The sequence below is a fragment of the Hirundo rustica genome, chromosome 5 (assembly GCF_015227805.2).
Source record: "Hirundo rustica isolate bHirRus1 chromosome 5, bHirRus1.pri.v3, whole genome shotgun sequence".
NCBI lineage: Eukaryota > Metazoa > Chordata > Aves > Passeriformes > Hirundinidae > Hirundo > Hirundo rustica.
Genome location: NC_053454.1, coordinates 49988788 through 50003730, shown reverse-complemented (window position 1 = coordinate 50003730; position 14943 = coordinate 49988788). Strand labels below are relative to the sequence as shown.

General features: G+C 43.5%; 1 protein-coding gene across 1 annotated transcript in view; it reads right to left on the bottom strand.

Annotated features, from left to right (window-relative positions):
* The window catches only part of TSPAN5 (tetraspanin 5), an 82849-nt gene extending 73510 nt beyond the window's left edge, over positions 1–9339 (bottom strand). Inside the window, exon 1 of the mRNA XM_040064459.1 lies at positions 8788–9339. Coding sequence (XP_039920393.1) covers positions 8788–8868 — 81 coding nt within the window. The 5' untranslated portion in view covers positions 8869–9339. The remainder of the gene's footprint in view (positions 1–8787) is intronic.
* Positions 9340–14943: the final 5604 nt, after the last annotated feature.

The following is a 14943-nucleotide window of genomic DNA, read 5'->3' as shown; positions in this document are numbered from 1 at the left end:
ACAAGATGACACAGTTAATTGAAGCACAGCACAAAGCAACAAAACTCTTGCCATGTATTATCTGAGAACTTTTTTCCTCAGTGTTTCTGCTCCTACATAAAAACCATTTACAGCACATAGTGGGAAACTCCCTTCAAACTTTTTAAATCACAGCCCACTGGAAAACAGAATGTAGCAGAAGAGATGCAGTTCAGTGAGAGGGAAGCACAGAGAACCCAGACTCACATGGGTAAGTACATGCCCTACGTGGGTAAGCAAAGCAAAGGTATCCAACAGGGAGAACCTGTGGTGCAGGCTCGGACAAAATAACAGGCACCAGGTGGATCTACTTGGGGTGACATCCCACACGGTGCTGCTGCACCTTTGCTTGGGGCACCAGAGCCCAATTAAGAGAACCTAGCCTCTTGACACAGAGAAAATCCTGACACAAAATAATGTTCCATGCCATGTAAGATTAGCCCCTAAATCAACAAAAGTTAAGCTGGACTCTCATCAAATGTAATCCACTAACACTAGGAAACACCCCACAGGCCGAGTTAGGGCAAGCGTCCTCACAGCACCTCTAACAGCAGCTTACTAGAGCAATGACAGCAGACAGACTCAGGTTATAATTCATCAGTATCTCGTTGATGAAGTGAGCAAAACAGAAGTCTCTATGAACCCAAAATACTGCACGTATCTAAAGACATCTAGTCTTCTTTTCATGCTTTTTTGGAATTCAATACCACAAAGAAGGACCAAATACTTTTAGAAATAATGTTACTTGCTTATTGAGGAGAAAAAGAACCTATTTAAGCAAAAGTTCCTCTAATTCTTTGGTTGTTTTTTCCCTGTAAGAAGTTTTGCTGTTGGGAAAACCAGGAGGCAACAGCTAGAGAATAGGTACACAAAGTGCTTTCATAATATTTCTTTGCTATGCTGCAAAAGGAAAAAAGCTTTTCCGTCACCACACATCAGGAACATTGCTTGAAGTGATTTTCAATATGATTTGATGTAACAGAGTCTTCACTAGGAGCAGAGGGATTTTCAAAGCCTGGAAGAGGCATATTGATTTTTCCCAGTTCTGTGGAAAATTGACAGTTCATTCATGAGATCCTCTATGCATGATGAAATACTTATTCTAAATGCTGTCCAGAGGAAAGTGACTGGAAAGCTGAAACATTAGCTGAAGAATCTGATTAAGAGACTGATGTGTATTAAAAAAAATACTGCTACAGCCTCATTTAATTTATAAAGCTGAAGGAGTAGGGTCTGACTGTTTTTAGCATCTCTGCAAGTCAGGCCATCTGGAGGTTATATGAGATCACACTGAGTCAGAGTTTGATACCAAATCAAGCACCCCTGACTGCAAGCCTCAGTGTGCTAGTGACATTTTTAAATGCCAGCATACAGAGAAGGCTGAGCTGCTCTAGATCTCTGTGTATGTCACAGAAGCTGCTACACTGAGCACTGGGCCAACAGTGACATCCACCCATACCAACGCTTACACCTGTACAAAATACTGCTGAAATCAGGAAAATCTCTATCCACAGAGAAGCACACGAGAGACTGGAAGGACTGCTTGCTCAAAGTATTTTGGGTGTATGTGTGGGAGAATAGGTAGGTCAGACCTTGCTCTGGAGAGGCGCTGCCCCGTTCTGCATACACACATCCCCCTATGGGCTGGTATCCTGGCCACACAACAGGCAATGCTCCACACCTCAGCCCTGGAGCCCCAGCCTAGCCCCGGAGGGGCCAGATCACCTTAAGTCCAGCCTAGGGGAAGGGCCCAGGAAAGCCAAAGGGTACTAAACTGAAGCATGAGGTAAGAACAGGTCTTGACTCTACCTCCTCTTGGAATTTCTCTCAGCTGAACGCTGCTGGAACCAGGTGGGGTAGCTATACTTGTCCTTTTCTGTCTTCCTCTTTCTTATAACTCTCTCTTCCCAGATCAGGCTTGGAGTTGCTAAGTTGAATGGGCTAAGTTAATGCTTTTTGAAGTGTTTTATGTTGAGTGAATGCTGCTCTAAACTTTTGCCAAAGTTCTCCGATTTTCTGAAGTTGCCAATGAAGATTATTGTTGTTTTGACCTCTTGACAACATCTTGTCAGTATCTCTCCCGTGCATCTAACTCAGTATGTGAAAAACTGTAAACCCTTTCAGGAGTCTCATGCAGCGTTTTTTGGGGGCTTACATCACAAGATAGGATATTCTGTGGCAGGAGCAGCAGCACAATCAAAAAAAATGAGATGTTTTCCAAATTCATATGACAGTACAATGAAATAGAAACAGATTATTCTTTACTGATTTAAGGTCTAATGTATTGCTGGATTTTGCACCTTAAAACTGTCATGAAGTGCAATTCAGTACATTCATTAAAAATTGGATAAGCGCTTTTTGTTTTAATCCCTTACTGCATTGTAACAATATTTGCTAATTTTTAACGAGAAACAGACAAGTTGTACATGAGTACGAAGTCACTGTAAAATTCAAGCTAATGGAAAAGTCAGATATGAAAAAGTTTAAATGCTACCATACTGGAAGACACTTTTATGGCTAAGGCTGACAGTGACTTCTCTAACAGAGCTGTGTTACTTCATGAGCTGTTCAGCTCCTTGCTCTCCTGTCTACATCAATAAAACAATTACAGTCCCATTGACAGGCTACCAGCCATGCACTGGAGAAGCATGCTGCATATCGTGGGCAAAACAAGGCTCCGCTACAGAACTACAGTTTAAGACCAGAATTTCCTAACTGGTAGAATTAGGTCAAGTGATTTTTTTTTCGGGGGGGGGGGGGTGGTCAAAAATATTTTCTCTCATCTTTGGTGTTATTTGAAAGCAAAACATTATATTCTAAATGCGCATAGCAAATCTTCACAGGTTACTGCTTTTAGATAACGAACTGTTGAAGTATTTAGCTTAAGCACTTAACAATACATCAGATTCTTACTCCAAATTTATAATTTGTAGCAGCCATGGTGCCAAAACCAGTTTATATTTCTTTTCCAACATAGATTTCAAAATGTCTATTTGTAGGAATGGGATTCAAAAGAAAAAGAAGTGATATTTCACTAACTGTAAGCTCAAGTTTCTCATCCTCTACTAATCATTAACTTGCATCTTACAGAGTTTGAGGAATAAAGAATAAATTAAAGCTCACTAAGAAGTACACCAGGATTATTGTAATCTATAGAATTAGGTTTTAGAAAGCATTCTTAAATAACAGATTACATACCTACTTTCAAACTCCTGTCCACTGCTGAGAATAGAGAAGTTCCTTACATTTTTCTTCTTACTATTCTCCACACAAAAACATCAACAAAACCTGAACCCCACCACCTCCCTCCAAAAAAAAACTTTCTCTCCCACATTCTCCGTCTGAAAATTATCCTCCATCAACTGCAGCTCATATGTAATTTTTTTGTTTGTTTACAAGACCATGTCCTCTGGGTTCCCATCTGAAAAAAGAAAGCCTTTTTCCCCGGGAACAGCTCCTGCATATGACACCACACACTGCAGTTGAATATGTACATACCTAATACACACACCAAAAAGTTCACAGTGCAAAGGCTGCCTTATTAGAATCAAGGCAGCGTGACCACCTTCAAATTCAGTGCTGCGGAACATGAATTTGTTGCCTTTATTATGGAAATATCATCAACATGCAACAAGGGCAATGGGACTAGGACCAGCGCTAACTTCTTTTCACACACACCAATATCTATAAGACGTTTCACTCACAGAAGCATCCTGTTGGGGCTGCCTGTACTCTGGATCCATTCACATGGATCAGCTTTTCTCTGACTGGGACACTGAAGACTCAAAATTGACTCTTCGTACTTTGAGACAGACGTGCCACCAGAAAAAATGTACTGTGACAAGTCAATCAAGGTGGCAGACTGGTAAATATATTTACCAAATTCATCTTTAACACAGAAGGAAAATATATAAGCTGCACATGATAGTTGCAATAATATTCTCTTGAAACACAATGACATCAAACAAGAGAAATTACACAAGTAATCACACTGGGTTTTCTCTAGTTTTAGATCCCTCGTGCTTCTTCAATCTTTTAGAAACTAGAAATATCAAATAACACATTTATGAACACACAATTTTGGCAAAACAAATATTTATGAGAAAGGAAATAGTTCTTCCCATGTTCCTCAGCTATTTGTTTTTATATTACCAATGATACAGCCTACCACAAAGTTGTGAGGAAACACAAGGCAAGTAAAATTTTTATTCTAAGAATGACCTCTACAGATCTGAAGCAAGTCTCCCAAAGCCAGCAGTTACTAAATTTTTATATACATTTGAAAGACTGAGGCTACATCTGCTGAAAAGAGACACTGAGGAGTTCAAGAATGCCGACCTCCCAATAACGCATCTATTTCATCAATATATACACCCTCACCTTTCACTGTTGCAAACCAGTGGAGTACTTGCCCAAAACAAACATCGTTCTGTTTCTGGCAAGACCACTGGTGGAATGCTTAGATATGCTTCATCTGTGCTTTGAAGAAATGTAAAATAAAAAAGTAATTTGATCATAAAAGGGGGAGGGGAGGGAAATGAACAGAATGCTTCCACTTCCACTGCAAGGACATCCTCCCAGTGCAAATTTTTAAAGATCAAATGCTACAGAGTGCATTTCAAAATTGCATGGCACAAGCTTCACATTGATTTGTTTGGAGTTTTTTTAAACACTGTGGCAAGGGAAAAATTAAAAAATCAAAACTTCCTTGTGGCTATCTGAAAACCAGCTGACATCAGAAAATTATCCTCTCCCCCTTTGAAAAACAAACAATCAACAATGTACAACATTTAATAAGCAATGTATTGGTTGTCCTTCAAAGGTCAGTGCACTTGTCCAACACTTTTCCTGTAACACACACAACTTTATTTTCTTTCCGCTACCTTTCTGTAATTCAGAAGACTATCGAGATTCCCATATGGTTCCCATCAAATACAGCAGATGCCAAGCAAATTAAAACACAAGTTATGACTCGTAATATGCTGATGTATCATAACTGCAGCATAGCTCATAACTATAGAGTGAATCACCAGCTAAAGCAAAAGTTTCTGAGGTGTCAGTGCTTTTTATATATCTTTCCAATTAGACCAGGGTCAGTGGAATCAAGTGTGGATTGAAATTTAGCCCTTAACAACAGTATACACCCATCGTTTCCATCAAGTATAAAAAAAGCACAGAGAACAATTAAAAACATCTCTTGGAGCTAAAAGTCAGCCTAAAACTGTCTTCCCAAAGTACGGGGGAAAGAGAGGGAAATAGTTCTTGCCTTTTGTGAAGCAGGGCAGCCTACTTCGACATTTTGCACCATACCTTTGACATCGTTCTACACGGAAGCCAAAGGGGGAAGGAGGCATTGTTTGTTTGCTTGCTTTGAGTACAGAAAACTGTTCTCTGTTACCTCACATCACAGCGTTATGCTTTAGCGAGAGAAGCGCAGAAAGGCTCGTGACAAAGCAGCGTCGCAGGGAAAGGTGGCACACAGAGCACGTGGTGCTCCAGAGTGATGCTAAAGCACAAGTGTGTGCCCTGACGCACAGCCGGCAGCGTGGCAAAGGGAAACTGCGCTGACTTCCAGCTTTAGATTCAGGTGCGTCTGAATCTATTAGGGCCTATTAGCATTCTGTTCCTAAATATTACTTTGGTGACTGCCCAATGAGCTTTCCTTTTCCACAACAGCAGGGTAGTCTCAATAAAATAAGCTTTTCTGAGCAAACATTTCCAGAGTATTTACCAGCTTTAACAGTGAACTGCCAAAAGAAATTAAGCCCGCAAATATATCTAGAACATTAATTATGCATAGACTCAGCAGATAACTGCGTGCCGTACTGTTGTCTTCTACAACAGTATGGAACATATTAAGGCAAGAATGGGTTACCTGGGGTGGCGCAAGCCTGAGAACTATGTCCTAAAAAGTGTACTGTCACCTTTAGTCACAATTACACACAGCATTGGAGTGCAACTCTCCATTTTCACTATCCTAATAATTCTGTAGTGGTTTTTAAGGCATGAAATACCTCACCAGCACAAAACAAAAAAGACAAAAAGGTCAGGCCATTTATTTTGCCTGTATTCTGTGGTATTTAAAGCCTCAGATTTTTTGTAATAACTTCAGTTTAAGTAGCAAGTACAATCATTCCCTGCATAATTTCAGCAGATCTATAATATTCCTCTATTCAAAGCACTAACAATTTTCTTGTCAAAATCATTACTCTTCCAACTTAGTTCTCTTTATTTTTAGTCCATTGTTTTATGATGCAGAATAGAGGTATTTTCTTTGTTTACATTAACATTTTAAAAGACTGTAATATAAAAAGACTATATAATAATGTTCAGATCGAAGGCCTAACAAGGTGCGCTCCCTGTTTGCAAGATCCTGGAAAGTGTCATGGGGTTAATACGATAACCTCTTCATCATGTCAATTGATTTACAATGACTACATTAGTGGCTATCACTTTCTGTAAACAATCAACCAAATTTACAATTTTCATTTACAGCTTTTCTGGGCCCATTATTGAAGACTTTGCTATTACTTCAGTAAAAACAACATTAACATGCATTCAGCTAGAGTATCTGCCTATTTTTTCGCTCCAAATCATGAGAGACGTGGTAATAAATGCAGGCTTTCTCATAAAGAGATTACAATATTCTAAAGAAATGACTAAACTAACAAAGTGCTTGGTCTTCATGAATTTCGAGAAGTTTAGCCAGGAACGCAAATGAGACAATTAGCGTTTTGCAAAAGAGGAAGTCTGTAAGCAAGGGCCTCACATCAAGCAAGTGGCAAAGCGGGTGATGCACAGTTGTATCTTTTCAGGCTTTCAGATCAGCATTCCAGCAGTATATAAAGCCTTCAGCCCATTCAGTTACAACACTGGCACACCTGCCATCATGCAGAAACTACATCAGCCTCAGGAACACAGGAGTAAGAAAAAGACTGGTTACAGAAAACCTAAATCATAACCACTTCCTCACTAACACCATCCACACATTCATCTTCAGACAATAAAATGAAGGAAATTACAGCATATAAAGCTTCTGAGACACTGACAGTGCCTGAAGAGCAAGTTAACATGGTTATATATTCCACCATAATCTCCCTCTCTCGATCCAAGGACACAGCACACAAGTGCTTCTCACACTACTTGCTCCCTGCTGAAAAATATCCCTGCTCATGGCAACATACACCCAGCAGAATCAAAACAAAGAAATAGACAAGAGTAAAGAACCATAGCAAACTCAACCACCGGAAACTGAGCCAAGAGTACAATCACAACAGCTCTGTAGGGTCAGAACTACAAAGCCTGCTACCGTTCATCTGCAGGGGTCGGTCTGGGGCCGAGTAAACACTGACATAAAGCCACCATCAGCTTCACTCTGGCAGCATACCTTTCTGTTTGAGAAAAGGTAATACAGCATAAAAGTGGACTTAATCAGAACTCCCATCTTTTCAAAACATCTTCTTCAGGTATGCTTATTTTCCAGGAACACAATCCTGAGGCTAGCTATGGATACCTGCTATCCATGTAACCGCCGACTTCTGTTCTCCCCAAGGGGACAACGAGAAGCTCAAAAGGTTTCTCTCCTCTGTTCTTCCCTGCCTTCATCCATAACCCTCAAGGTGCTCTTGGGCTTTTCTCCCCAACTGTGCTTTCTAGTCCAAACATGCCACTATGCTGGATAAGTATTCAGCTTGCTTCCAAATGCCCTGAAAAACACATCCACACTATCTGGGTTTGATCCTGGTGGGCCCTTCCAACTCAGAATATCCTGTGAATCTGTGAAGCTGGGGTTGTGCATGTTTCTCATTGCTCTGTGGAATACCTCATGTAAAAAGGGGAACTGTGCATTTAAGAGCCTTCACCTGACTTGACCATTCTGTGCAGTGAGAAGACCTCATCACTCACACGTGTGTGAGAATGCTCACCCCCCCCCCCCGACTCTGTGGTTATGAAATTTGGCAGGAACACCCCAAAACAGCTGCTTCTTTCAAACCCAACACGTTGAGAAGATGGTAGAAGTACTGCTACAGGCAGGTTACACTTCACTATACAGTTCTGCCTACTCCACAGCCGGTGTGGAATGGTGCAACAAGATACTGTGCAGGCAGATCAAGCAACACAGCCAGGAATCCCAACAAATGCCCAAACAGGCCTCCTACGGGCTTGCACTTTAGGGATGGGTGGAAATACCGCTTCCCCCTCCTATTATTGCTACTACTACTATGCGTTAACAGCTGCTAATCATAATAAACCCGTGCCATAACCTAACTTAATTGTGAAATCATTAAACAGCACAGTGCAGAGAACCTGAGCTGTGATTCTTTCTATTATTTGCATCTAACAGGGACGGCAGCGTGAACACATGCAGATCAATTCGTTCTCCAGGCCTGGGCGCCTGGTTGCTCCCCTCCTCTCCCATCACAAAGCAGAGGTGGGGGAAGCAAGGAGGGAAGAGGAAAAAAGGAAAAGACGGGGAGTGGGGAAGAAGGCACGAAATCCGCTTCGCACTAACAACAAAAGCAATTAGGAGGGCCGGAAGGGAAGAGAACCGGCACCCTCGGGAGGTGGAGGAATGCAGCACCACAACTTGCCCGGGGAAGGGCTGACCGGGGCGGTCGGCTCGGAGGCGGCGGCAGCCCTGGTCTCGCACCCTCACCCCATCGAAAATCCCCCCGCGGCCTCACGCCGGGCTGTCACACGTCCCTGTCCCTCCTGGCTGTGCCTGGAGGAGGAGGAAGCAGAGAAAGACACGAAACCGGCCTCGCTTACCCAGAAAATGACATTGAAGCCGAAGATGAAATATTTGATGCAACAACTGACTTCAGGCCCCTTGTAGTGCTTTCCGGACATCCTCTGCGCTCATCAAGACGCTTTGCTCGCAGCCAGGGTGAGAACCAAAAAGGGAGGAGGGGGAAAGGGGAGAATTTAAAAAAAAAAAAAAAAAATCAAAACAAACAAAAAGGAGGAAAGACTAAGAGGAGGGGTCTGGGAAGACTAAAAGAAGGGTGGGGGCAAGACTATGAGCGGGGGTCCGGGGGCGGCGCGGCGTGCAGAGCTCAGGGCCGGCTCCGCGCCGCGGGGAGATGCGGCAGGAGCGGCGCGGCGGCGGGTCGGCTCCGACTTGCCGGGCGCCGGGGATGGCCGGCGAGCAGCTCCCACCTCCTCCTCCTCCTCCTCTTCTCCCGCATGGAGGAGGCCCCGGCTGCTCGCGGCGGGAGGCAGGAGAGAGCGACAAGGAGCGGGGAAGCCGCCGGGAAAAGCGACGCCGGGGCAGGATCGGCCCGGGCAGAGGCCGGAGCCGCGCGCCCCTTCAGCGCCAAGGGCCGCCGCGCGCGCCCCGCCCCGCCCCGCGGCGTGATTGGCACCGCTCCCCGCCAATCCGACCGCGCGAACCCCGCCGGCGAGGGGGCGGGGCGGGAGCGGCCCTGAGGCTCCGCCCGGGCCGGGCGTGCCAGGCTGAGGGGCTCCGGCCCGCCGCCCCTCACCTCCGACCGCCCGCGGTAATACGGGCCCGGGAATGCCGAGACAGCGAGGACAGGCCCCGCCTGGCACGGAGAACACCGCTCCGCAGCGGGAGAGCTGCCAGCAGGGCAGCAGCGGTTCGAGGCTGGCTGCTGCGGTAATGACGAGGGGCAAGACCGTAATCGCACGGTGCAGGTTGTTCTCAATGGGCGCCGCCAGATCGCCTCCCACATGATCTCGTATGCGCCCCACGCGCAGGAACACATGAAGAAGCATTTTGCAATGATTGCTAGGGTTTATATTTTAACATCTCTTGAGTTTACATTGAACCTGACGGCTAAAAATTTACGTGGCTTAGTTCTATTCATACGCTGTTTAGGATTCATGGTGCACATGGTCTGGCATTAGCAGCATAATTAATAGGTTTTCTTTGCTGAAGGATGCTGTCATTTCAATGGATTTAGCCTTCAAAGTTTCTTGGTCCAGCTCTAAGAGAGAGGTTGGAGAAGAGGAGGCTCAGGGGTGGCCTTATCACTCTCTACGGCTCCCCGAAAGGAAGTTGTGCCAGGTGTGACAGGATGAGAGGAAAAGGCCTCAAGCTGTGCCAGGGTTTAGGCTGGACATTAGACATTACATTTTTGTGAAATTCCTTCACAAAAAGGGTTGTTAAACATTGGAATGGGCTGCCCAGGGAGGTGGTGGAGTCACGGTCCCTGGAGGTGTTTAAGGAAAGACTGCATATGGCACTCAATGCCACAATCCAGTTGACAAGGTTGGGATGGGTTAAAGTTGGACTCAGTCTTGGAGGTCTTTTCCAACCTAATTGATTCTGTCTTTATGTGATTCTGCAAGTATAACTTTTGATTCAACAGAGGGAAGATTTTATAATAGAATACATTTGTGTAGTTTATGACACAAATGTTATCCCTGTGTCTGTTAACACTGTTTTTGCAAGACCATCCATAGAAAGAGGGTAGAAAAGGGGGAATAAGCAGTAATGTACATGTTCTGGACCAGTGGATAAAGGCACATCACCACTTACTGTAGGATATGGTAATAATGTATTATATTAGGGTGCTGTTTTGGCAGGTGTCTTCAAATATTGGTGACCTGTACAAACATTCATAATATTGCTGTAATAACATGCTCCTGAAATCATGTGTTGGCACCCTTTTCATTTTAATTCTTCACAGGCAGAAGCAAAATATTTCAGAGTAATATTTGTTATGATAAATTCAGTAACAATATCAAATGTTTTACCTATCAATCCATTAATTCTCAACAACTCAAAAAGAAATGCAGCCTTCATCATTTATAGCATCATATTACATGAGTTGACTTGCTTGCTTAGTTGAGCATAGTATTATGATTGCCAAGTGTCCTTTTAGAGCCAAAAGCATTTCACATTGTACCATCATCTGATCAGCTTAAGGATGTCTGGTTTTAAGGGTTAGATTGCTCACTTGAAGAGGGTATTGAATACAGAACCCTGCTCTTTTTAATTCACTTTGTGTGCAATAAGCAAGCAATAGCAATGGCAGCAGAACAGCTTTGGTGTAGGTAATTGATCTTTCAGAATGCCAGCTGTAGCAGAGCCTTCTGCACCTGCAGCAGCCTCTATTCTTTGCAAACATATTTTGCCTCCTGTCCTAAACAAACAGGGATTTAAAAAAAAAAAAAAAAAAATCCTCATCCTCTGGCTTTGTGCCATCTCTTGTGGTTTGCTTCTTACATGCTTTGGCCACCTAGGCCTGGAAGCTGATGACTGTGACAGCACTTTAAATTCACTGTTAGTTAACACTGAATTCTACTGTGATGTTTTGGCACAAAAGCCTGAAGTGATACTAAGCAAGAGCAATATTACCTTTTCTTGCAGAAGAGCAAGACAGTTATTCAAATTCCAGCAGTTCATAATTCATCTGACAAGGCACAGGAGTACTAATGGGCGGTATTTCAGTGACAAAGCTGGTTCTAGCAGCACAGTGCTTCATAACACCAGGAATGCTTTGATTTGCTACTGCCATTGAGAAAAAGTCCCATCTGAATGATTAAATCTACTTCCCATCTCTAAGATGCAGATATAAGTGGTCTTCTTCTGACTAAAGTCTGGCCAGCTCTAATACTAATAAGTGTGGCGAGTTTGAGAAGTTTGTATCTTAAAAGAGGTATAGTTGCGGACTCTGAAATTCTTACTTCCCACCAAGTAAAGAGTCCTCATCCCAATTCTTCAAATCAGTCATTCCTTACATCCAGTACCTCTGTCTTTGTGTCAGCTCCTGGTTTTTGATCTATGAATTCTTTGACATTTTCCAGGGAAAAAGGAATGCAAGCTCGAGTGACTGGAGAAGAGAAGTGGCAGAGCAGCACAGTGAAGCCTGTAGTTCTGTGAGTTATCCCATTGCCAATCTCACCTCGTGCCACGTGCACTGAGATAAAGAGCTGTGGTCTAAGAAAAGTTCACTATCTGTGTCCGTCAGTCTAGCTATCTCCATTTTAGTGGGAATTCGTAGGAGAGCAATCTTTTTCCATGGGGAAACCGTAGAGCTTTCTGACAGACAAGATTTATAGAGTCAGAGGTATTATCTACCTCAGAATATTTTTAAATCTAAATAACATACTAGCTCATTATGCCATTTGTGTTCATTTTCTAGTTTTGCAACCATAAAAGCACTTTGTTTTCTGCTTGGAAAAAGTATGAGCACTGATCAGGGGACATTGTTTAGATTTAGAAGGAATTCTGAGATAAGAGTTTCATAGACCTAAACTCAAGTAGTGATACAAGTTGTATTGGCCTTGGTGGAAGCACACGCTCTGCCCCAGATGTGAACATGACTTCAACTTCCCTCAAGAATAACAAGTGCAAGTACTGACTAATTACTGTTATGGGTAACAGTGGTGAGTACTGAGCTGCCTTTTCATATGAAACGTAGCTCTCAATACTGGATAATAATATCATCTCGCAGGACCAGCCCAACATCATTACAATGTGATAAACAACAGTGTTGTTAGGATGACTCACAAAGCATGAAGTGTGTCTAAACACCTACAGGGTTTGGGGCCAGAAACTGAAGCTAAGGCTTACCAAGTAACAACCAATAACCAGCTGCATGGTGTCTGACTTTATTTTCTCAAGACAATGTGTAGCTGAGCCTTTATTTCTTTTTGTGTTCTGCACCTCGAGCTGCTGCCTCTGCTCCTTTTGAGAGGAAGGGGTGGGAGCGGTGGCACAGTTCCTGCCCACGGCTGTGCGGGCAGGGGCAAAGGAGCAGCCGGGGCTGTGGCTCTACCACGGTGCTGCTTGAGGCAAACATCCTGACACGCAGCTCTGTTTCTGTAGTGGGTGCTGTGCCTCAGCAAGCCCCTGTTCTGGAGCTTTTTGCGGAGCTCTTTCTTATCAGGGATTATCCCCTGACAAGTCTATACAACAGTGAAGCAGGAATAGTATAACGTACCTGGTCCATAGCTCACTGTCACGCAGTGGCTGCAGGCGTGGTTCCAAGCGCTCATACAACCAAACTGGCTCCAAAGGGCATTAATTGTGAGGTGGCTCTTACAACCATTTTATGGACACAACAGTGACAAGGTTTAATGAGATAAAACATTGGCATTATTCTACAAAATGAGACACAGATTTGCAGTCCTAAATTAGAGATAACTGCAGTCAGTGTGGGTAGTCACCTCCCCTTCCATTACTAGTGCTACTGGACCATGGTGATTAAAATAGATATAAACTTAGACTACAGTAAGTGCCAAATTTAGCTTTTTCACTTTATATTGCTAAAACCACTGGACAAACTGCAAATTTGGAACCTTCCCAAACGTGGACTATTTTATATACCTGAAGATTCAGGTGTAATTCTTGACAATGCTCTGATAGGACAAACAGTGTTTATCCTGTAGCAGAACACCATATGATCTTCTTAAGGTTCATTAGGTCTTTCAAGGCTCTCTGAGTTGCTTTCAGTCATTCTTTGTCATACAACACAGGACATACTCAACTCAGAGGTTTAACTTACACTGTTTGCTCTGTAACACCAGGAGAGTGACTATCTCCTCTGAGTATATTTTTGATGGTGATAATATTTTCTGCAAATCCACCATTTTAACTAATCTTTAAGAACGTTTCCCTTCAAGGGTTTCCTTCACTCGGGCCAAAATCACCTGAGCTTCTCCCATCCTCCCCTGTGAAGACTTTTGTTTCTCCTTGGAGCCTGGATCAGAGTTTACTGCAAGAACAATCAGAAGTCATTCTGGCACCTTTTTGCAAGAAGCCTGTCAGAAGGTCAGGGAGTGCAAGCAGGTGGTGGGATGAGAGTGCACAACTGCAAATCTGGCTGTTGTAGGCTGTAAGTTGCTGCCAGAGTGGTAGGAAGGGAGGCTAGCAGAGCAATTAAGCTCAGAGCCCAGCTTCTAGAGGGGCCTTCTTTCCACCATGACCTAGCCAATAATTGAGCTAAAAGGCATTGGAATACCTGTTTGGCCAGCTTGGTCAGAAGTTCAGCCCCCAGACCTCTGTGCAAGCAGGAACTTAAATTGCCTTGCTGAGAACAGAGTGGAAAAAGCCAACTGTGCAAAAAACCTCTCATTTCAAATCCAAGCAATATTTTTTTCTTTGCTTTTTGATTCAAATGGCTATAGAGATGCTGTGATCTGAAGGGACTCTATGTCCTTGCCTTCACAGCAGAGAGCTGATCCAAAACCCTCTGAGGAGAGCAATGAGGTGCACAAGGGGGTCAGCATGTGCTGGAGGAGGGCAGAGATCTGCAGTGCAGCCTGGCTGCAGGGAGCCACCTCATACCCTCTGTCAGGGACAGGCTTGCTCATCTGAGCTTTGAAAAGGGCAGTGACAAAAATGCTGTCATCTCTGCTGTGGCATTGGTGTCTCCTGTTTGTCAGACTACACTACAGGGTACATCCAGGGTCTCTAACAGTTTATTAGGACTGTGCAAGTGAGCTGATAATCCCAAAGGAAGGTTATTGATACGTTTAAGCTGATTTCATCACAATTTTGTGTCTGGTTCTTCAAACCCACCTTCTCTATTCACATCCAGTGACAGCTACTACCTAGCTGGATTAAAGATACCATTTTCCTTTACCTTTGATATTGACACTTCTGATTTCTCAGATGTTATGCAGAGCCGCCACAGCAAACATAGCACTTGTAACAGCACCAGTGAACAGGTATTTTACAGTACTGTTCTGTAGAGCTTATATCAGTGGACCTGCTTAGGACCAAGGTAAATAAATTTATTTTAACATCCCCAAAAGGCATAAAACAGCACTGATAGAGTGATTACAAACCATGGCTTTTTGCTTCGCACAGTGTCATAGGAGGAATACACAATGCCTGTGATTATGCTACATCTGACATTCTGTTCTCAGTAACAACATTCTGCTTGTGACAGGATCAAGTAGGACTTTGTTTCTGGCTACTTCTAAATATGAGGTTGCTCTTCATAAATA